Here is a 23,050-nt window from a genome sequence, read left to right on the forward strand (position 1 = left end):
CACTTAACTTCTCTGTGCCTCAGTTACCTCATCTGCCAAATGGGGATTAAGACTGTGAGCCCTCAGTGGGATAACCTGATTATCTTGTCACCTCCCCAGTGCTTAGAACAGTGCTTGGCACATAGTAAGCACTTAATAGATGTTTATTATTATCATTATTATTATTATTATTATTATTATTGTTATTATTATTATTATTTGGGCAAGTCACTTAACTTCTCTGTCCCTCAGTTACCTCATCTGCCAAATGGGGATTAAGACTGTGAGCCCCCAGTGGGTTAACCTGATCACCTTGTCACCTCCCCAGCACTTAGAACAGCGCTTTGCACATAGTAAGCACTTAATAAATGCCATTATTATTATTAAAATAGATCGTATTATTAAAATATATTGTATTATTAAAATATATTGTATTATTAAAATATATTGTATTATTATTTAAAATATAGTGTGTTATTATTATGACATTTGGTAAGTACTTACTATGTACCAAACCCTCTACTAAGCACTGGGATAGATACAAGTCAATCAGGTTGGAGCTCTCAGTCGAAGGAGGAGGGAGAATGGGTATTGAATCTCTATTTTACAGATGAGGAAACTGAGGCAAAGAGAAGTTAAATGATTTGACCAAGGTCACACAGCCGACAAGTGTTGGGGCAGGGATTTGAACCCTGGTCCTCATTGCTTCTCATTAGGGAAATAGCATGGCACAGTGGATAGAGCACTGCCCAGGAGTCAGAAGGTCAGGGGTTCTAATTCCGCTCTTGTGTGCTGTGTTACCTTGGGCAAGTCGCTTCACTTCTCTGTGCCTTAGTTACCTCATTGGAAAAATGGGGATTGAGACTGTGAGCTCCATGTGGGACACGGACTGTGTCCAACCCGATTTGCCTGTATCCACCCCAGCGCTTAGTACCGAGAAGTCGCGTGGCTCAGAGGAAAGAGCCCGGGCTTTGGAGTCAGAGGTCAGGGGTTCAAATCCCGGCTCCACCAATTGTCAGCTGTGTGACTTTGGGCAAGTCACTTCACTTCTCTGGGCCTCAGTTCCCTCCTCTGTAAAATGGGGATTAAGACTGTGAGCCCCCCATGGGACAACCTGATCACCTTGTAACCTCCCCAGCGCTTAGAACAGTGCTTTGCACATAGTAAACACTTAATAAATGTCATCATTATTATTACAGTGCCTGGCAAATAGTAAGCATTTAGCAAATAACTATTATTATTATTAATCTTTGTCAAAGTTTTCTACTTAAAGCTGCAAACTCGTATTGTGACATGGTTAAATTGATCCCTTGGCCAGGATGCCTGGATACCGGGATGCCAGGATTCCCTTCCCCACAGCACCTGTATATATGTATATATGTATATGTATATATATATATATGTATATATGTATATATGTTTGTACATATTTATTACTCTATTTATTTATTTATTTTACTTGTACATATCTATTCTATTTATTTTATTTTGTTAGTATGTTTGGTTTTGTTCTCTGTCTCCCCCTTTTAGACTATGAGCCAACTGTTGGGTAGGGACTGTCTCTATATGTTGTCAACTTGCACTTCCCAAGCGCTTAGTACAGTGCTCTGCACACAGTAAGCGCTCAATAAATACGATTGATGATGATGATGATGATGATGATGATATTTCATTGTCTTCTTACTCTGTAGTCTTACATACTAGTAATGCAAGACTAGTAAGTGCTTAGTACAGTGCTCTGCACACAGTAAGCGCTCAACAAATACGATTGATTGATTAATGCTGCTGTTTCAAAACCCGGTTGATTTTGGAGACAGTGGTAACTTGGGAGCTTTCAATCACTGCTCTTTGATGAGGAAATGCCCTTTCATCCAAAATTTATCGCTGTCCTCTGAGTTTTGGATTCTTCATTTTAGTCTATGCTCTTCTGTCATCTTATTTATCCTTGGGCTAAAAACGCTGGAGTTAGAGATGTAGCACATTGTACGGAGTGATGCTGTGTGATGGTCTCCTCAGGATATTTAGGAACAAGATTTTAGGAAGGAATATTTAGAGACAATTAAAAAAATTTTATTTATTTATTTTTTGTTTTTTTTTATGGTATTTGTTAAGTGCTTACTTTGTGCCAGACACTGTACTAAGCGTTGGGGGAGATGCGAAGTGGTCAGGTTAGACACAGTCCCTGACCTACGAAGGGGCTCGTAGTTTTAATCCCCATTTTACCGATGAAGTAACTGCGGCCCAGAGAAATGAAGCGACTTGCCCAAGCGGCAGAGCTGGGATTAGAGGTTCTTTCATTGGTTCATTCAGTTGTATTTATTGAGCACTTTATTGAGCATTGTGCTAAGCTGAGAGTACAGTATAGCCATAAACAAGACATATTCCCTGCCCACAAGGAGTTTTCAGTCTAGGGCAGGGAACAGACATTAATATAAATAAATTACAGATGTGTACATAAATGCTGTGGGGCTGGGAGGGGAAATGAGTAAAGGGAGCAAGTCAGGGCGACGCAGAAGGGAGTGGGAGAAGGGGAAAGGAGGACTTAGTCTGGGAAGGCTTCTTGGAGGAGGTGGGCCTTCAGTAAGGTTTTGAAAGGGGGAAGAATCATTGTCAGATTTGAGGAGAGAGGTCATTCGCTTTTTCTTCTCTTCCTCCCCATCCCCCCTGCCCTACCTCCTTCCCCTCCCCACAGCACCTGTATATATTATTTATTAAGCTCTTACTCTATGTACAAAGGACTGTGCTAAACGCTGGGGCGGTTACAAGGTTGATCAGGTTGCCCCACAGGGGGCTCACAGTCTTCATCCCCATTTTACAGATGAGGTTAACTGAGGCCCAGAGACGTTAAGTGACTTGCCCAAAGTCACACAGCTGACAATTGGCAGAGCTGGGATTTGAACCCATGACCTTCCTCCCTTCAAGGCCTTACTGAGAGCTCACCTCCTCCAGGAGGCCTTCCCAGACTGAGCCCCTTCCCTCCTCTCCCCCTCGTCCCCCTCTCCATCCCCTCATCTTACCTCCTTGCCTTCCCCACAGCACCTGTATATATGTATATATGTGTGTACATATTTATTACTCTATTTATTTATTTATTTATTTTACTTGTACAGATCTATTCTATTTATTTTATTTTGTTAGTATGTTTGGTTTTGTTCTCTGTCTCCCCCCCTTTTAGACTGTGAGCCCACTGTTGGGTAGGGACTGTCTCTATATGTTGCCAACTTGTACTTCCTAAGCGCTTAGTACAGTGCTCTGCACACTGTAAACGCTCAATAAATACGATTGATTGATTGATTGATATATGTTTGTACAGATTTATTACTCTATTTATTTTACTTGTACATATTTACTATTCTATTTATTTTGTTAATGATGTGCACCGAGCTTTATTTCTATTTATCCTGGTGACTTGACACCTGTCCACGTGTTTTGTTTTGTTGCCTGTCTCCCCCTTCTAGACCGTGAGCCCGTTGTCGGGTAGGGACCGTCTCTCTGTGTTGCCAACTTGTACTTCCCAAGCTCTTAGTCCAGTGCTCTGCACGCAGGAAGCGCTCAATAAATACGATTGAATGAATGAATGAAAGTTCCAGGCCAGAGGCGGAATGTGGGCGAGAGGTCGGTGGCGAGATAGACGAGATTGAGGTTCAGTGAGAAGGTTGCCGTTAGCGCTTAGTACAGTGCTCTGCACACAGTAAGCATTCAATAAATACGATTGATTGATGGATTGAGTAGCGGAGTGTGTGGGCTGGGTTGTAATAGGAGCGTGGCCGAGTGAGGTAACAGGGAGCAAAGGGATGGACGGCTTTAAAGCCAATGGTGAGGAGTTTTTGTCGGATGCGAAGGTGGATGGGAAACCACTGGAAGTTCTTGAGAAGGGGGGTTGCATGTCCTGAGCATTCCCGGCCCACGTCATCCCCCAGGCCTGGAATGGCCTCCCTCTGCCCATCCACCAATCTAGCTCTCTTCCTCCCTTCCAGGCCCTACTGAGAGCTCACCTCCTCCAGGAGGCCTTCCCACACTGAGCCCCTTCCTTCCTCTCCCCCTCCTCCCCCTCTCCATCCCCCCATCTTACCTCCTTCCCTCCTCCTTCCCTCCTTGTATATATGTTTGTACATATTTATTTATTTATTTATTTTACTTGTACATATCTGTTCTATTTATTTTATTTTGTTAGTATGTTTGGTTTTGTTCTCTGTCTCCCCCTTTTAGACTGTGAGCCCACTGTTGGGTAGGGACTGTCTCTATATGTTGCCAACTTGTACTTCCCGAGCGCTTAGTACAGTGCTCTGCACACAGTAAGCGCTCAATAAATACGATTGATGATGATGATGATGATGATTTTTGTAGAAAAATGATCCAGGCAACAGAGTGAAGTATGAACTGGAGTGGGGAGAGACAGGAGGCTGGGAGGTCAGCAGGGAGGCTGATGCAGTCATCCAGGTGGGCTAGGGTGAGTGATTATCATCATCATCAATCGTATTTATTGAGCGCTTACTATGTGCAGAGCACTGTACTAAGCGCTTGATTAGTACAAGCGCTTGACTGAGTGATTGTATTAATGTGGTAGCGGTTTGGATGGAGAGGAAAGGGCGGATTTTAGCGATGTTGTGAAGGTGGGACCAACGGGATTCAGTGATGGATTGAATAATAATAATAACGATGGTGGTATTTGTTCATTCATTCATTGTCGTATTTATGGAGCACTTACTGTGTGCGGAGCACTGTACTAAGTGCTTGGAAAGTACAAGGCAGCATTTGTTAAGGGCTTACTATGTACCAAGCGTTGTTCTAAGCTCTGGGGTAGTTACAAGGTGATCAGGTTATCCCACATGGGGCTCACAGTCTTATTCCCCATTTTACAGATGAGGTCACTGAGGCACAGATAAGTGAAGTGACTTGCCCAAGCTCACACAGCTGACAGTGGGGGATCCGGGATTAGAACCCATGACCGCTGACTCCCAAGCCCGGGCTCTTTCCACTAAGCCATGCTGTGGGTTGAATGAGAGAGTGGAGTCGAGGATAATGCCGAGGTTATAATAATAATAATAGTGATGGCATTTATTAAGCACTTACTATGTGCAAAGCACTGTTCTAAGTGGTGGGGAGGTTACAAGATGATCAGGTTGTCCCACAGGGGGCTCACAGTCTTAATCCTTCTGGAAAAGATGTTAAATAACTTTTAACTGACTCTATTTGTTTATTTTACTTGTACATATTTATTCTACTTATTTTATTTTGTTAATGTGTTTTGTTTTGTTCTCTGTCTCCCCCTTCTAGACTGTGAGCCCACTGTTGGGTAGGGACCGTCTCTATATGTTGCCAACTTGTACTTCCCAAGCGCTTAGTACAGTGCTCTGCACACAGTAAGCGCTCAATAAATACGATTGAATGAATGAATGAATCCTCATTTTACAGATGAGGGAACTGAGGCCCAGAGACGTTAAATTCATTAATTCATTCAATCGTATTTATTGAGTGCAGAGCACTTTACTAAGCACTTGGGAAGTACAAGTTGGCAACATATAGTCACACAGCTGACAATTGGTGGAGTCAGGATTTGAACCCATGACCTCTGACTCCAAAGCCCGTGCTCTTTCCACTGAGCCAAGGTGCTTCTCGTTGCAAACTTGGTGTCTTTGGTAGCATTTATTGAACATCCACTTAATACAGTATCCCGTATTCAACACATGGGAAATGTAGAATGAAGAAGCAATTGTGGTAATAAATAATTGTAGTATTTCTAGGGCAGGGAACAGACATTAATATAAATGGATTATAGATATGAGAAGCAGCTTGGCTCAGTGGAAAGAGCCCGGGCTTTGGAGTCAGAGGTCATGGGTTCAAATCCCGGCTCCACCAATTGTCAGCTGTGTGACTTTGGGCAAGTCACTTAACTTCTCTGTGCCTCAGTTACCTCATCTGTAAAATGGGGATTATGACTGTGAGCCCCCTGTGGGAGAACCTTATCACCTTGTAAACTCCCCAGTGCTTAGAACAGTGCTTTGCACAGAGTAAGAGCTTAATAAATGCCAACATTATTATTATATGTACCTAAATGCTGTGCCAGGCACTGTACTAAGTACTGAGATAGATACAAGCGCTTAGTACAGTGCTGTGCACACAGTAAACACTCAGTAAATACGATTGAATGAATACAAGGTTGGATACAAACTGTCCCTCATGGGGCGCACAGTCTTCATCCCTATTTTACAGGTGAGGTAACTGAGGCACAGAGAAGTGAAGTAATTTTAGACTGTGAGCCCACTGTTGGGTAGGGACTGTCTCTATATGTTGCCAACTTGTACTTCCCAAGTGCTTAGTACAGTGCTCTGCACACAGTAAGCGCTCAATTAATACGATTGATTGATTGATTGATTGATTTGCCCAATGTCACATAGCGGACAAGTGGTGGAGCCAGGAGTAGAACCCAGATCCTTCTAACCCCCAGGCCTGGGCTCTTTCCACTAGTCCATGCTGCTTCTCACTAATAATAAGAACTGTGGTATTTGTTAATCACTTACTGTGTGCCAAGAACTGTTCTAAGCACTGCGGTATATTACAAGATCAATCAATCGTATTTATTGAGCGCTTACCGTGTGCAGAGCACTGTACTAAGCGCTTACAAGATCTGTCCCTCCACACATCCGCCGAGCCAGCTTTCTTCCTCTCTTCCAAGCCCTCCTGAGAGCTCACCTCCTCCAGGAGGCCTTCCCAGATTGAGCCCCCATTTTCCTCTCCTCCTCCCTCACCCCTCCCTATTGCTCCCCTCCCTCCCTCTGCCCTCCTCACAGCACTTGTGTATATTTGTATATATTTATTACTCTATTTTATTAATGATGTGTATACAGCTATAATTCTATTTATTCTGATGGTATTGACACCTGTCCACTTGTTTTGTTTTGTTGTCTGTCTCCCCCTTCTAGACTGTGAGCCCGTTGTTGGGTAGGGAACGTCTCTATTTCTCACCAATTTGTATTTTCCTAGCGCTTAGTAGAGTGTTCTGCACACAGTAAGTGCTCAATAAATACGATTGAATGAATGAATGAAGATCATCAGGTGCCTGGTAATATTGATGCCTGTTTACTAGTTTTGATGTCTGTCTTCCCTCCCTATACCGTGAGCCCATTGTGGGTAGGGATTGTCTCTCTTTATTGCCGCATTGTACTTTCCAAGCGCTTAGTACAGTGCTCTGCACACTGTAAGCACTCAATAAATACGATTGAATAAATGAATCAGGTCCCACACGGGGCTTACCGTATAAGTTGGAGGGAGAACAGGTATTGAAGCAGCGTGGCTCAGTGGAAAGAGCACGGGCTTTGGAGTCAGAGGTCATGGGTTCGAATCCCGGCTCCGCCACATATCTGCTGTTTTATCTAGTTTTGCCACGTTGATTTTCCACAAATTGAGGAACCTGCCCTTGATGGTCCATGAATCTGGAGGTAGAGATGTTCGGAAATCCCGATCCAGGGATAGCTAATGAGTACGTGTTTTCTGATCTACCTGGGAATGCCTCATTTAGCAGAAGTGGGCGAGTCACTTAACTTCTCTGAGCCTCAGTCACCTCATCTGTAAAATGGGGATTAAGACTCTGAGCCCCACGTGGGACAACCTGATCACTTTGTCTCCCCCCCAGCGCTTAGAGCAGTGCTTTGCACATAGTAAGCGCTTCTTAACTTCTCTGAGCCTCAGTTACCTCATCTGTAAAATAAGGATTAAGACTGTGAGCCCCACGTGGGATAACCTGATCACTTTGTATCCCCCCCAGCGCTTAGAACAGTGCTTTGCACATAGTAAGCGCTTCTTAACTTCTCTGAGCCTCAGTTACCTCATCTGTAAAATAAGGATTAAGACTGTGAGCCCCATGTGGGACAACCTGATCACTTTGCATCCCCCCCAGCGCTTAGAAAAGTGCTTTGCACATAGTAAGTGCTTAACAAATGCCAACATTTATTATTATTATTATTATTATGATGATGATGATGATTATTATTATTATTGAATCCCCACTATACAGTTGAGGGAACTGCAGCTTAGAGAATCATCATCTTTATCATCATCAGTGGTATTTACTGAAGCCACACATTCCCTTTTACACTGTCCCCCCCCCTTTTAGACTGTGAGCCCAATGTTGGGTAGGGACTGTCTCTATATGTTGCCAATTTGTACTTCCCAAGCGCTTAGTACAGTGCTCTGCACATAGTAAGCGCTCAATAAATACGATTGATGATGATGATGATGATGATTCCCTACGCACAAGAATCTAATGAGGGAGACAAACAACAAAGTATTTTCAAAAACAATTGCCATATTTCTCTTCCTTTGAAAAGGTTCAGGTTTCTGTTGTTGAATCATTAGACAAAGGGATTTGGGGTAAATATGTACAGGGGTTTCTTGCAGGCCACCTGAATTTCAGGATTTATCCTGATGGAGAGAAACACAATATTTAATCACACATAGCGGCTTTCGGGAGCCAGGAGTGTTGACTCTAAGCAGTTTATTCTTAAAACACTTATGATATAGAGAAGCAGCGTGGCTGGAGAAGCAGCGTGGCTCAGTGGTAAGAGCCCGGGCTTTGGAGTCAGAGGTCATGGGTTCAAATCCCGGCGCCACCAACTGTCAGCTGTGTGACTTTGGGCAAGTCACTTCACTTCTCTGGGCCTCAGTTCCCTCATCTGTAAAATGGGGATTAAGACTGTGAGCCCCCCGTGGGACAACCTGATCACCTTGCAACTTCCCCAGTGCTTAGAACAGTGCTTTGCACATAGTAAGCACTTAATAAATGCCATTATTATTATTATCATTATGATATATGATTTTTTAAATAGCTTTGAATGATTGTTTGATTTGGGGGATTGTAAAGAAGTTGATTAAAATCCCATATGCTAGTTCAGTAATTGCTACAGCCAGGCATTAAAATAGATCTTTAGGAACTTTAGAAGTTCCATTATGGGCTTTCAATCCCCAAAATTAAACATGACCATTCTAAATGGTGATGATTTTCTTTAAAAAAGTAAGAACATAAGATTGATAATCTAGAGATAACTGATTTATAATAAAATAGACTTAATTAAAGAATATAACATTCCATAGGGAGCTCAATTTCCACACTTTGACGTGTTTTATTAAGTAAAGATGAATGAAATTGTGCTGGGCAAAAGTGTCTTAAGTAAGGGTCTTTAAGGATAGTCAATCAGTGGTATTTATTGAGTGCTCACTGTGTGCAGAGCACTGTATTAAGCTGCTGGAAGTGTACGGTGCATTTGGAAGATATTTCCCCTGCCCTCAAGGAGCTTAGAGTCTAAAGGGAAAGGCTGGGCTTGGCAAAGCTAAGTTTTATCTAGTTTTGCCACGTTGATTTTCCACAAATTGAGGAACCTGCCCTTGATTGTCCATGAATCTGGAGGTAGAGATGTTCGGAAATCCCGATCTAGGGATAACTAATGAGTATGTGTTTTCTGATCTACCTGGGAATGCCTCATTTAGCAGAAAATGGGGAGATGTTTGGCGGGAAAACTTTTAATAGAGTAGAAATTACCTCATGGAAGGGAAGTAGATACGTGTCCAATTGGGTGAGGCCCAGCCCGAGGAAGTGGAAAGTTGAGCAGTGATCGGCTTCATTTCCACAAAGCAGTGTGGTTCAGTGGGAAGAGCTCGGGCTTGGGAGTGAAAGGTTGTGGGTTCTAATCCCGGCTCCTCCACTCTTCTGCTGTGGGACCTTGGGCAAGTCACCTAATTTCTCTGTGCCTCAGTTACCCCATCTGTAAAATGGGGGTGAAGACTGTGAGCCCCACGCAGGACAACCTGATTACCATGTCTCTGCTCCAACCTTGGACAATGCTTGGCACATAGTAAGCGCTTAACAAATACCATCATTATTATTATTGTTTGTTCCATGAAGACAGCCCAACTCGATAAAGTACTGATTTGTATTTCTTTTTTTTTTTTTAGTTGTAGTACTAGTGTTTGCTCTTATTATGTTGACAGAGCACCAGACTAAGCGATGGAGATAAATTTACACAGATGAAGTTAGACACGGTTCTTTATCCTCCAGGAGCTTACATTCATTCATTCCATTCAATCGTATTTATTGTGCACTTCCTGTGTGCAGAGCACTGGAAAGTACAATTCGGCAACAAATAGAGACAGTCCCTACCCAACAACGGGCTCACAGTCTAGAAGGGGAAGACAGATAACAAAACAAAACAAGCAGACGGGCAAAGGATAAGGATTTCAAAGGATAAGTTGGGGAAAGCTTTGGCAAAAGGAAAGATGAGATGGTTTAAATGTAAAATCAGCATTAAAAAAAACAGAGAAGCAGCATTGCATAGTGGTTAGAGGTCTGGCCTGGGAGTTAGAAGAACAATTGTTTTGTTGTCTGTCTCCCCCTTCAAGACTGTGAGCCCGTTGTTGGGTAGGGACCGTCTCTATATGTTGCCGACTTGTACTTCCCAAGCGCTTAGTACAGTGCTCTGCACACAGTAAGCGCTCAATAAATACGATTGAATGAATGAATGAACATGGGTTCTAATTCCGGCTCCTCCACTTGTCTGCCGTGTGACCTTGGGTAAGTCACTTCAGTTCTCTGTGCCACAGATCCCTCATCTGAAATGGGGATTAAGACGGCGAGCTCCACGTGGAACGTGGACTGTGTCCAACCCGGTTAGCTGTGTGTGCTCCAGCACTTAGTACAGTGCCTGACACATAGTAAGCACTTACAAATGTAAGCCCGGTGTGGGCAGGGATTGTCTCTCTTTATTTCTGAACTGTACTTTCCAAGAGCTTAGCCCAGTGCTGTGCAATCAATCAATCAATCAATCAGTCGTATTTATTGAGCGCTTACTGTGTGCAGAACACTGTACTAAGCGCTTGGGAAGTACAAGTTGGCAACATATAGAGACAGTCCCTACCCAACAGTGGGCTCACAGTCTAAAAGGGGGAGACAGAGAACAGTAAGTGCTCAATAAATACGTTTGAATGAATGAAATACCATTTTTTTGGGGGGGGGGAACAGTTGGTCATATGTAAATTCAGCATCAAAGAGGAGCTCAAGGCCTAACGTGTCTGGTAGAGTGTAAGATCGTCGTGGGAAGGGAATGTGACTGTTTATTGTGCTATCGTACTCTCCCAAGTGCTTAGTAAAGTGCTCTGCACCAGGAAGCGCTCAATAAATACAATTGAGTGAATGAAAATGGTGGTTAAAGGAGCTGTGCAAAGGAAACTTTGGGCACTGTGGCTAGAGTAGAGAGTTTTCCCGATCTCTCCTGGTTGGGCTGAGTCTTTGGAGCCAATAAACCTGTTCCTTTTAGACTGTGAGCCCACTGTTGGGTAGGGACTGTCTCTGTATGTTGCCAACTTATACTTCCCAAGCGCTTAGTACAGTGCTCTGCACACAGTAAGCGCTCAATAAATACGATTGATGATGATGATGATGATGTTCCCCTGGGCCAGACCACCGTACCCACAATCCATCGCTCCGTTGACTTTCCATCAGCTTTGTTAATGATGTGTATCTAGCTTTATTTTTATTTATTGTGGTGACTTGACACCCGTCCACCTGTTTTGTTTTGTTGTCTGTCTCCCCCTTCTAGACTGTGAGCCCGTTGTTGGGTAGGGACCGTCTCTATATGTTGCCGACTTGCACTTCCCAAGCGCTTTGTACAGTGCTCTGCACACAGTAAGCGCTCAATAAATACGATTGAATGAATGAATGAATTGGCCCCCACCCCTCCCACCCTGGGCCGGAGTGGAGGATTGTATGTGTCGACAGCCCCCGTGCCCCCCAAGTCTGCATTCCAGACCTGAGAGCAGAAGGTCATGGGTTCTAATCCAGCCCTGCCACTTGTCTGCTGCGGGACCTTGGGCAAGTCACTTCACTTAATAATAATCATAATAATATTTGTTAAGCGCTTACTATGTGCTAAGCACCGTTCTAAGCACTGGGGGGGATACAAGGTCGTCAGATTGTCCCCCGTGGGGTTTACCGTCTTAATCCCCATTTTACAGATGAGGGAACTGAGGCAGACAGAAGTTAAGTGAGTGGCCCAAAGTCACCCAGCTGACAAGTGGCGGAGCCGGGATTAGAACCCATGACCTCCCAAGCCTGTGCTCTTTCCACTGAGCCACACTGCTTCTCTCAGGCACACTTCTCTGTGCCTCAGTTCCCTCATCTGTAAAATGGGGATTGCAACTGGGAGCCCCATGCGGGATGGGGACCGCGTCCAACCTGATCTGCTTGTAATAATAATGATGATGATGATGATGGTATTTGTTAAGGGCTTACTGTGTGCAAAGCACTATTCTAAGCTCTGGGGAGGTTACAAGGTGATCAGGTTGTCCCATGGTGGGCTCACAGTTTTAATCCCCATTTTCCAGATGAGGCAACTGAGGCCTAGAGAAGTGAAGTGACTGGCCCAAAGTCACACAGCTGGCAGTTGGTGGAGCCGGGATTTGAACCCCGGACCTCTGACTCCAAAGCCCAGGCTCTTTCCACTGTGCCACACTGCTTCTCCACCCCAGCACTTAGTACAGTGAGAGTACAGTATAGTACAGTGAGTACAGCACTTAGAGAAGCAGCGTAACTCAGTGGAAAGAGCCCGGGCTTTGGAGTCAGAGGTCATGGGTTCAAATCCCAGCTCCGCCGCTTGTCAGCTGTGTGACTTTGGGCAAGTCACTTCACTTCTCTGGGCCTCAGTTACCTCATCTGGAAAATGGGGATTAAGTCTGTGAGCCCCACGTGGGACAACTTGATTACCTTGTATCTACCCCAGCGCGTAGAACAGTGCTTTGCCCATAGTAAGCGCTTAATAAATGCCATCATCATTATTATTATTATTATTATTAAATCCCAGCTCCACCAATTGTCAGCTGGGTGACTTTGGGCAAGTCACCTCACTTCTCTGGGCCTCAGTTCCCTCATCTGTAAAATGGGGATGAAGACTGTGAGCCCCCCGTGGGACAACCTGATCACCTTGGAACCTCCCCAGCGCTTAGAACATAGTAAGCGCTTAATAAATGCCATTATTATGATTATTACAGTGCCCGGCACATAAAAGCGCTTAGCAAGTACCGCGGTGATTATTACCGTCAACAGTCGGGCCGAATGGGTGAAGGGCGAGGAATTCATTGTGTCCTTTTCCTTCTCCGCGCCTCCGTCCAACAGAGTTGAACAGCTCCGATTTGAAAGACCGGGTGAGCAGCAACAGTTTGAGCAGCAATGCCAGTCTCCCGAGCGTGCAGAGTTGCCGGAGGCTCCGGGAAAGAAGGGTCGCCAGCTGGGCCGTCTCCTTCGAGCGGCTCCTGCAAGATCCCGCCGGCGTCAGATACTTTTCCGTAAGTGAGGAAGAGGGAGGTGGCGGGGGCCCGGGACGGCCAAGCAGACCGGCAGAATCTCCCTCGCTTTTCATTCATCATCACCATCATCATCAATCGTATTTATTGAACGCTTACTGTGTGCGGAGCACTGGACTGAGCGCTTGGGAAGTCCAAGTTGGCAACATAGACAGTCCCTACCCAACAGTGGGCTCACAGTCTAAAAGCGGGAGACAGAGAACAAAACCAAACATACTCACAAAATAAAATAAATAGAATTGATATGTACAAGTAAAATAAATAAATAAATAGAGTAATAAATATGTTCAAACATATATACATATATACAGGTGCTGTGGGGAAGGGAAGTACAAGTTGGCAACATAGAGAGACAGTCCCTACCCAACAGTGGGCTCACGGTCTAAAAGGGGGAGACAGAGAACAAAACCAAACATACTCACAAAATAAAATAAATAGAATTGATATGTACAGGTGAAATAAATAAATAAGTAGAGTAATAAATATGTACAAACATATATACATATATACAGGTGCTGTGGGGAAGGAAAGTACAAGTTGGCAACATAGAGAGACAGTCCCTACCCAACAGTGGGCTCACGGTCTAGAAGGGGGAGACAGAGAACAAAACCAAACATACTCACAAAATAAAATAAATAGAATTGATATGTACAAGTAAAATAAATAAATAAATAGAGTAATAAATATGTACAAACATATATACATATATACAGGTGCTGTGGGGAAGGGAAGTACAAGTTGGTAACATAGAGAGACAGTCCCTACCCAACAGTGGGCTCACGGTCTAAAAGGGGGAGACAGAGAACAAAACCAAACATACTCACAAAATAAAATAAATAGAATTGATATGTACAAGTAAAATAAATAAATAAATAGAGTAATAAATATGTACAAACATATATACATATATACAGGTGCTGTGGGGAAGGGAAGTACAAGTTGGCAACATAGAGAGACAGTCCCTACCCAACAGTGGGCTCACGGTCTCAAAGGGGGAGACAGAGAACAAAACCAAACATACTCACAAAATAAAATAAATAGAATTGATATGTACAAGTAAAATAAATAAATAAATAGAGTAATGAATATGTACAAACATATATACATATATACAGGTGCTGTGGGGAAGGGAAGTACAAGTTGGCAACATAGAGAGACAGTCCCTACCCAACAGTGGGATCACAGTCTAAAAGGGGGAGACAGAGAACAAAACCAAACATACTCACAAAATAAAATAAATAGAATTGATATGTACAAGTAGAATAAATAAATAGAGTAATAAATATGTACAAACATATATACAGGTGCTGTGGGGAAGGGAAGGAGGTAAGATGGGGGGATGGAGGGGGGACGAGGGGGAGAGAAGGAATTCATTCCTTCATTCAATCGTATTTATTGAGCGCGTACTGTGTGCAGAGCACTGTACTAAGCACTTGGGAAGTAAAAATCGACAACAGATAGAGACGGCCCTTACCCAACAACGGGCTCACAGCTTTTCTTCCCTGGACAGGCGTGGGAGTCGGAAGGACCTGGGTTCTAATCCTGGCTCTGCCACTTATAATAATAATAATAATAATGATGATGGCATTTATTAAGTGCTTACTATGTGCAAAGCACTGTACTAAGCGCTGGGCAATTTACAAGGTGATCAGGTTGTCCCACGTGGGGCTCACGGTCTCAATCCCCATTTTACAGAGGAGGTAACTGAGGCCCAGAGGAGTGAAGTGACTTGCCCAAGGTCACACAGGTGACAAGCGGTGAAGCGGGATTCGAACCCCTGACGTCTGACTCGAAAGCCCGAGCTCTTGCCACTGAACCACAACTGCACTTGTCTGCTGTGTGACCTTGGGCAAGTCACTTCCCTTTTCTCTGCCTCAGTGACCTCTTCGGTAAAATGGGGATTGAGACTTTGAGCCCCATGTGGGACAGGGACTGTGACCAACCTGATTTGCTCGCATTCACCCCGGCGCTTAGTAGTAATAATAATAGTAATGATGATGATGGTATTTGGTAAACGCTTTCTCTGTGCTGAGCACTGTTCTAAGCGCTGTGGTAGATACAAGGTTAACCGTTTGTCCCACGTGGGGTTCACAGTCTTAATGACCATTTTACAGATGAGGGAACCGAGGCCCGGGGAAGTGAAGTGAGTTCCCCAAAGTCACATAGCTAACAAGTGGCAGAGCCGGGATTCGAACCCATGACCTCTAATTCCCAAGGCTGGACTTTTTCCACCAAGCCACGCTGCTTCTCACATACAGTGCCTGACATGTAGTAAGTGCTTAACAAATACCACAGTTATTATTATTATTGTTGTTATTAATGCCACCCTACTCACCAGAGAAGAGCGTGGCTCAGTGGCAAGAACCCCGGCTTGGGAGTCAGAGGTCGTGGGTTCTAATCCCGGCTCTGCCACTTGTCTGCTGTGTGACCCTGGGCAAGCCACTTAATTTCACCGTGCCTCAGTTACCTCATCTGTAAAATGGGGATGAAGACTGTGAGTCCCACGTGGGACAACGTGATTACCTTGCATCTACCCCAGTGCTTAGAACAGTGCTTGGCACATAGTAAGCGCTTAACAAATCATCATCATCATCAATCGTATTTATTGAGTGCTTACTATGTGCAGAGCACTGTACTAAGCGCTTGGGAAGTACAAATTGGCAACATATAGAGACAGTCCCTTCCCAACAGTGGGCTCACAGTCTAAAAGGGGGATTAACAAATGGTATGGTATTAACAAATACCATAATTATTATTATTAATAATACTGTACCACAGTTTCAGCTATCTCACCACCGACCCCTGGCCCACATTCATTCATTCATTCAGTTGTATTTATTGAGCACTTACTGTGTGCAGGGCACTGTACTAAGGGCTTGGGAAGTACAAGTTGGCAACATGTAGAGATGGTCCCTACCCAACAATGGGCTCACAGTCTAGAAGGGGGAGACAGACAACAAAACAAAACATGTGGACAGGTGTCAAGTCATCAGAACAAGTAGAATTAAAGCTCCGGCCTGGAATGTCCTCCCTCCTCATATCTGGCCGACAATTACTGAGAAGCCACAAAGAAGCAGCATGGCTCAATATAAGGAGTGCGGGCTTGGGAGCCAGAGGTCATGGGTTCGAATCCCCGCTCAGCCACTTGTCAGCTGTGTGACCTTGGGCAAGCCACTTAACTTCTCTGGGCCTCAGTTACCTCATCTGTAAAATGGCGTGGGACCACCTGATCACCTTGTATCCTCCCCAGTGCTTAGAACAGTGCTTTGCACATAGTAAGCGCTTAACAAATACCAACATTATTATCATTATCATTATTATTAGTAATTACTCTCCCTGCCTTCAAAAGCCATACTGAAATCACCTCTCCTCCAAGAGGCCTTCCCCAACTAAACCTTCATTTCCTTTTCTTCCACTTCCTCCTGCATCGTCCTGACTTGCTCCCTTTACTCATCCCCCTTCCCAGATCCACAGCACTTATTCATTCAATCGTATTTATTGAGCGCTTACTGTGTGCAGAGCACTGTACTAAGCGCTTGGGAAGTACAAGTTGGCAACATATAGAGACGGTCCCTACCCAACAGCGGGCTCACAGTCTGAAAAGGGGGAGACAGACAACAAAACGAAACATATTAACAAAATAAAATAAATAGAATAAACATGTACAAATAAAATAGAGTAATAAATACATACAAACATATATACATATTCATTCATTCATTCATTCAATCTTATTTATTGAGCACTTACTGTGTGCAGAGCACTGTACTAAGCGCTTGGGAGGTACAAGTTGGCAACATATAGAGACGGTCCCTACCCAACAGTGGGCTCACAGCCTAGAAGGGGGAGACAGACCATGAAACGAAACATATTAACAAAATAAATAGAATAAATATGTACAAATAAAATAGAGTAATAAATGCATACAAACATATATACATATTCATTCATTTAATCGTATTTATTGAGCGCTTACTGTGTGCAGAGCACTGTACTAAGCGCTTTTGAGGTACAAGTTGGCAACATATAGAGACAGTCCCTACCCAACAGTGGGCTCACAGCCTGGAAGGGAGAGACAGGCAACAAAACGAAACATATTAACAAAATAAATAGAATAAATATGTACAAATAAAATAGAGTAATAAATCCAACAAACATATATACATATTCATTCATTCATTCAATCGTATTTATTGAGCGCTTACTGTGTGCAGAGCACTGTACTAAGCGCTTAGGAGGTACAAGTTGGCAACATATAGCGACGGTCCCTACCCAACAGTGGGCTCACAGCCTAGAAGGGGGAGACAGGCAACAAAATGAAACATATTAACAAAATAAATAGAATAAATATGTACAAATAAAATAGAGTAATAAATCCAACAAACATATATACATATTCATTCATTCATTCAATCATATTTATTGAGCGCTTACTGTGTGCAGAGCACTGTACTAAGCACTTAGGAGGTACAAGTTGGCAACATATAGCGACGGTCCCTACCCAACAGTGGGCTCACAGCCTAGAAGGGGGAGACAGGCAACAAAACGAAACATATTGACAAAATAAATAGAATAAATATGTACAAATAAAATAGAGTAATAAATGCATACAAACATATATACATATTCATTCATTCATTCAATCGTATCTATTGAGCGCACTTATGTCCGTGTCTGTCATTTATTTATTTCTAATAACCGGAGTCTCCCCCTCTAGATGTAAGCCCCGCCACGCGTCCGCTTTGTGACTTTGGGCAAATCACTCACCTTCTCTGGGCTTCAGTTTCCTCAACTGAAAAATGGGGATCAAGTCAGTGAGCCCCAAGTGGGATGTCGATATGTGTCCGTCCAACGTGATGAGATTGTATTTACTTGAGTATTTAGTCCAGTACCCGGCACAAAGTAAGAGCTTAACAAATACAGAAAAAAAAAAAGAGTTGGCCTTATTCAGAAATGTGTAGATCGAAGACAAAGTAACTACTCATTACTTTTGAGAAGCCGCGTGGCTTAGTGGAAGGAGCCCGGGCTCGGGAGTCCGAGGTCATGGGTTCTAATCCCGGCTCCCCCACTTGTCAGTTTCGGCAAGTCACTTCACTTCTCTGAGCCTCAGTTACCTCATCTGCAGAATGGGGATTAAGACTGAGAGCCCCACGTGGGCCAACCTGATGACCTCGTATCTTCCCCGGCACTTTGAACAGTGCTCGGCACATAGTAGACGCTTAACAAATGCCACCATTATTATTATTATTATTCTTACTTTTCACTCTTAAGGGGAGAGGCCCAAGGTAAATCCATGGAAATCCTGCTATCTCTTGGTCTTGCAAGATGATTGATAGGGCTCTAATTGTCACTGATGGGGCTGAACCAAGGTCACAATCATGGGAGAATAGAAATGTCACAATCTCACCTCCTCCAGGAGGCCTTCCCAGACTGAGCCCCCTTTTTTCTCTCCTCTTCCCCATCTGCCCCCCCGTCCTACCTCCTTCCCCTCCCCACAGCACTTTATTACTAAAATTTAAAATTATTATTATTATTAAAATTTATTACTCTATTCATTTTACTTGTACATATTTACTATTACATTTATTTTGTTAACGATGTGCACCTAGCTATAATTCCATTTGTTCTGACGATTTTGACACCAGTCGACATGTTTTGCTTTGTTGTCTGTCTCCCCCTTCTAGACTGTGAGCCTGTTGTAGGGTAGGGACTGTCTCCATACGTTGCCGACATGTAGTTCCCAAGCGCTTAGCACAGGGCCCTGCACACAGTAAGCGCTCAATAAATACGGTTGAAGGAATGAATGAATGAAGTCCTGCTATCTCTTGGTCTTGCAAGATGTTTGGTAGAGCCCTGATTGTCACTGACCGGGCTGAACGAAGGTCACAATCGCAGAGAATTAGGGGAGAATGGAAAAGTCACAAGTGCCTAGAAGAGAGAGATGGGGGACCCCCATCGATCCCGCGCTTAGTACAGTGCTCTGCACACAGTAAGCACTCAATAAATACGATTGATTGATTGATCGATCAAAGAACTCGTAAACCAGACTGGTGGTCCACCAGGCCTAGCTGTCCATTGCCGCTCAATAAATACGATTGATGATGAATAAATGAATTGCCGACAGCAACTGGACGCTACAAAGAATGGGGTGATGGTGTCTTCTGCTCTCCTCTTGATTTTTATTAAGGATACTCCACCTATCACCCCAGCTTTTCCCTGTAAGTCTCTCTCCCCTGGTGATCCAAACCTTCTTTTTAACCTTCTGATATTTTTGTTCTGCCCACCTGACTGAGCCCAGATTCCGTATTTGGTTTTAAAATATCTGCTGAGCACTTACTGTGCGCCAGGCACTGTATTAAGTGCTGGGGAAGAGACCAGATAATCAGATTAGAACCAGTCCCTGTCCCACATAGGGCTCGTTGTCTTAATCCCCATTTGACAGATTAGGTAATGGAGACACAGAGACGTTACGACCTGCCCAAGGTCACACAGAGCCAGGATTAGAACTCAAGTCTTCCAACTCTCTGGCCCGGGCTCTTTTCCACTAGGTCAAAGTGCTTCCCACCGTTTAGAGAAGCAGCGTGGCTCAGTGGAAAGAGCCCGGGTTCGGGAGTCAGAGGTCATGGGTTCTAATCCTGGCTCCGCCGCTTATCAGCTGTGTGACTTTGGGCAAGTCACTTCACGTCTCTGTGCTTCAGTTCCCTCATCTGGAAAACGGGGATTAAGACTATGAGTCCCATGTGGGACAAGCTGATGACCTTGTTATCTACCCAGTGCTTAGAACAGTGCTTGGCACGTAGTAAGTGCTTAATAAATACCAAAATTGTTATTATTATTATTTGACCACCATTTTAGTTTGGTTTTTCTTTCATTCTATGTCGTGTTGAACCGCCAACTTTCACGCTTCCACGGGGCTTTCTCTCCCCTCTCCCCACCCCTGTTTACTGAGCGGTTCCTGTGTGCAGAGCACTGTACTAAGCGCTTGGGAGGAGGCAGTGTAACAATAAACAGACACGTTCCTTGCCCACAGCGAGCTGACAGTTCCCCCGTCCATTGTGTGCTTGTGGGATTTGATGAAGCAGTGCGGCTCAGTGGAAAGAGCCCGGGCTTGGGGGTCAGAAGTTATGAGTTCTAATCCTGGCTCTGCCACTTGTCCGCTGTGTGACTTTGGGAGAGTCACTTCACTTCTCTGGGCCTCGGTTCCCTCATCTGTAAAATGGGGATGAAGACTGTGAGCCCCATGTGGGATGACCTGATTACCTTGTATCCCCCCCAGCGCTTAGATCAGTGCTTGGCACATAGTAAGCACTTAACAAATACCTTCCTCATCGTTATCATTATTATTATGTGGTGAACAACAACTCACCAGACGTTTTTGTGATTTCCTTCGACACCTCCCCTCTCAGACTTCATCTTTCCAGATCGTTTTCCGATCGCGCCCTCACCTTCTTGGATCGCCCCCAATCACTCGAGTAGCGGTTTGATTTTAATCTTTCACGTCTCCTTCTTTTTCCAGGATTTTCTGAGGAAGGAATTTAGTGAAGAAAATATTTTATTCTGGCAGGCCTGCGAATATTTTAACCATGTTCCTGCCCATGACAAAAAAGAGGTAATGTGAACTACATCCATAAAGTGACCAGTTGAAGATGCTGAAATGTTTATGTTTGTTGCACGGGAAGGGAGTTCAGTGGAGGGTTAAGATCTACTTTATTTGGAAAAGGTAGGCTTTGAAAGTGTCAATAACTTTTGAAAATCTTCTGCTTTTATGAAATGCTTCAGGAAACGTTAGTATTCGTTTGAGGTCTACAGACTGGAGTGTCTATCCACTCCATTGTATTGTGCTCTTCCAAGTGCTTAGTACAGTGCTCTGTGTACAGTAAGCGCTCAATAAATACCATTGATTGATTGAAATTTTTCCAAATGCTGTAGCAGTTGAATCTCCCTGTCAGATGATCAGCTATTTCATTGGAAAATATATAAAGAAAAAGGAGAATTAGACTCCATTGAGAAGCAGCATGGCTCAGTGGAAAGAGCCCAGGCTTTGGAGGCAGAGGTCACGGGTTCAAATTCCGGCTCCACCAATTGTCAGCTGTATGACTTTGGGCAAGTCACTTCACTTCTCTGGGCCTCAGTTCCCTCATCTGTAAAATGGGGATGGAGACTGTGAGCCCCCCGTGGGACAACCTGATCCCCTTGTAACCTCCCCAGCACTTACAGTGCTTTGCACATAGTAAGCGCTTAATAAATGCCATCATTATTATTATTATTATTACTGAAGAAGTTTAAGAAATGTGTAGCAATTGATGCTGTATGTCATTTAGACAAAGTCAGTCAGTCAGTCGTATTTATTGAGCGCTTATTGTGTGCAGGGCACTGTACTCAGCGCTTGGGAGAGTACAGTAGAACAATAGATCAGACACTTTCCCTGCCCACAGTGAGCTTATCGTCTAGATAAATAAATCAATAGGTAGATAAATAAAATTACAGCTATGTACACACTGCATGGCGTAGCGGATAGAACACGGGCCTGGGAGTGAGGAGGTCTTGGGTTTTAATCCTGTTCCGCCACATGTCTGGTGTATGATCTTGGGCAAGTCACTTCCATTCTCTGGGCCTCAGTTCCCTCATCTGTAAAATGGGGATCGAGACTCTGAGCCCCAAGTGGGCCCCAACTTGATAACCTTGTTTCTACCCTGGTGCTTAGAACAGTGCTGGGCACATAGTAAGCGCTTAACAAATACCGTAATAATAATAATTATTATTATTGTACAGATATATACCATCCCCAACACTCTGCCTGATTCTCAGTGGAACAGAAAGGTAGAGGAGGAGACCAGAGCGAGTCACAAAGATGGAGATGGGAGGGAGGGAGGAAATGGCAGTCAGAAGTGGTTTATCCTAACTGCATTTTGAATTCAGATAATAATAATAATAATAGTGGCATTTATTAAGCGCTTACTATTCTATTTATTCTATCTATTCTATTTATTTTATTTTGTTAGTATGCTTGGTTTTGTTCTCTGTCTCCCCCTTTTAGACTGTGAGCCCCCTGTTGGGTAGGGCCCGTCTCTATATGTTGCCAACTTGTACTTCCCAAGCGCTTAGTACAGTGCTCTGCACACAGTAAGCGCTCAGTAAATACGATTGATGATGATGCAAAGCACTATTCTAAGCGCTAAGCGCTGGGGAGGTTACAAGGTGATCAGGTTGTCCTCACACTCTGAATCCCCATTTTACAGATGAGGTAACCGAGGCGACTTGCCCAAAGTCACACACCTGACAATTGGCGGAGCCGGGATTTGAACCCACGACCTCTGACTCCACAGCTCGGGCTCTGGATGGGAGAAGCCATGCATTTTGCGGCTGTAATTGAATTCCCTTTATTAGTCAACTAACCACAGGGGATTTCGGAAGGAGCGAATAGTCCGGAATACGGTTGGGGAGGAAATAGACACGCTGACGTCAGTCAGGCGGTGTCATCAGTGTCTTCTGGGAGCAGAGCTCCAAGCACTGTACTAAGTATTATACTCTCCCAAGTGCTTAGCACAGTGCTCTGCACATAGCTAGCTGCAAAAAGCGTTCAGTAAGTACGGGTTGATTGATTGCAATGGGATTTTCGCCGGGCAGCTCAAGTTGAGGGAGGGGAATTGTCTCCAGAAGCACTGGTTTGGGCAATTCGCGGAAATCCCTGTTAACATCTCGGGTTCGGTACTTGTCGGCTGCG

The 23,050-nt window shown here is 44.1% G+C and overlaps 1 protein-coding gene across 1 annotated transcript in view; it reads left to right on the top strand.

Moving 5' to 3' along the window:
- RGS12 (regulator of G protein signaling 12) overlaps positions 1 to 23,050 on the top strand; it is a 294,613-nt gene that overhangs the window by 182,202 nt on the left and 89,361 nt on the right. Inside the window, 2 exon segments of the mRNA XM_038745771.1 lie at positions 13,139 to 13,308; positions 20,843 to 20,935. Of these exon segments, the coding sequence (XP_038601699.1) occupies positions 13,139 to 13,308; positions 20,843 to 20,935 (263 nt within the window).

The sequence above is a fragment of the Tachyglossus aculeatus genome, chromosome 4 (assembly GCF_015852505.1).
Source record: "Tachyglossus aculeatus isolate mTacAcu1 chromosome 4, mTacAcu1.pri, whole genome shotgun sequence".
Taxonomy (NCBI): Eukaryota; Metazoa; Chordata; class Mammalia; order Monotremata; family Tachyglossidae; genus Tachyglossus; species Tachyglossus aculeatus.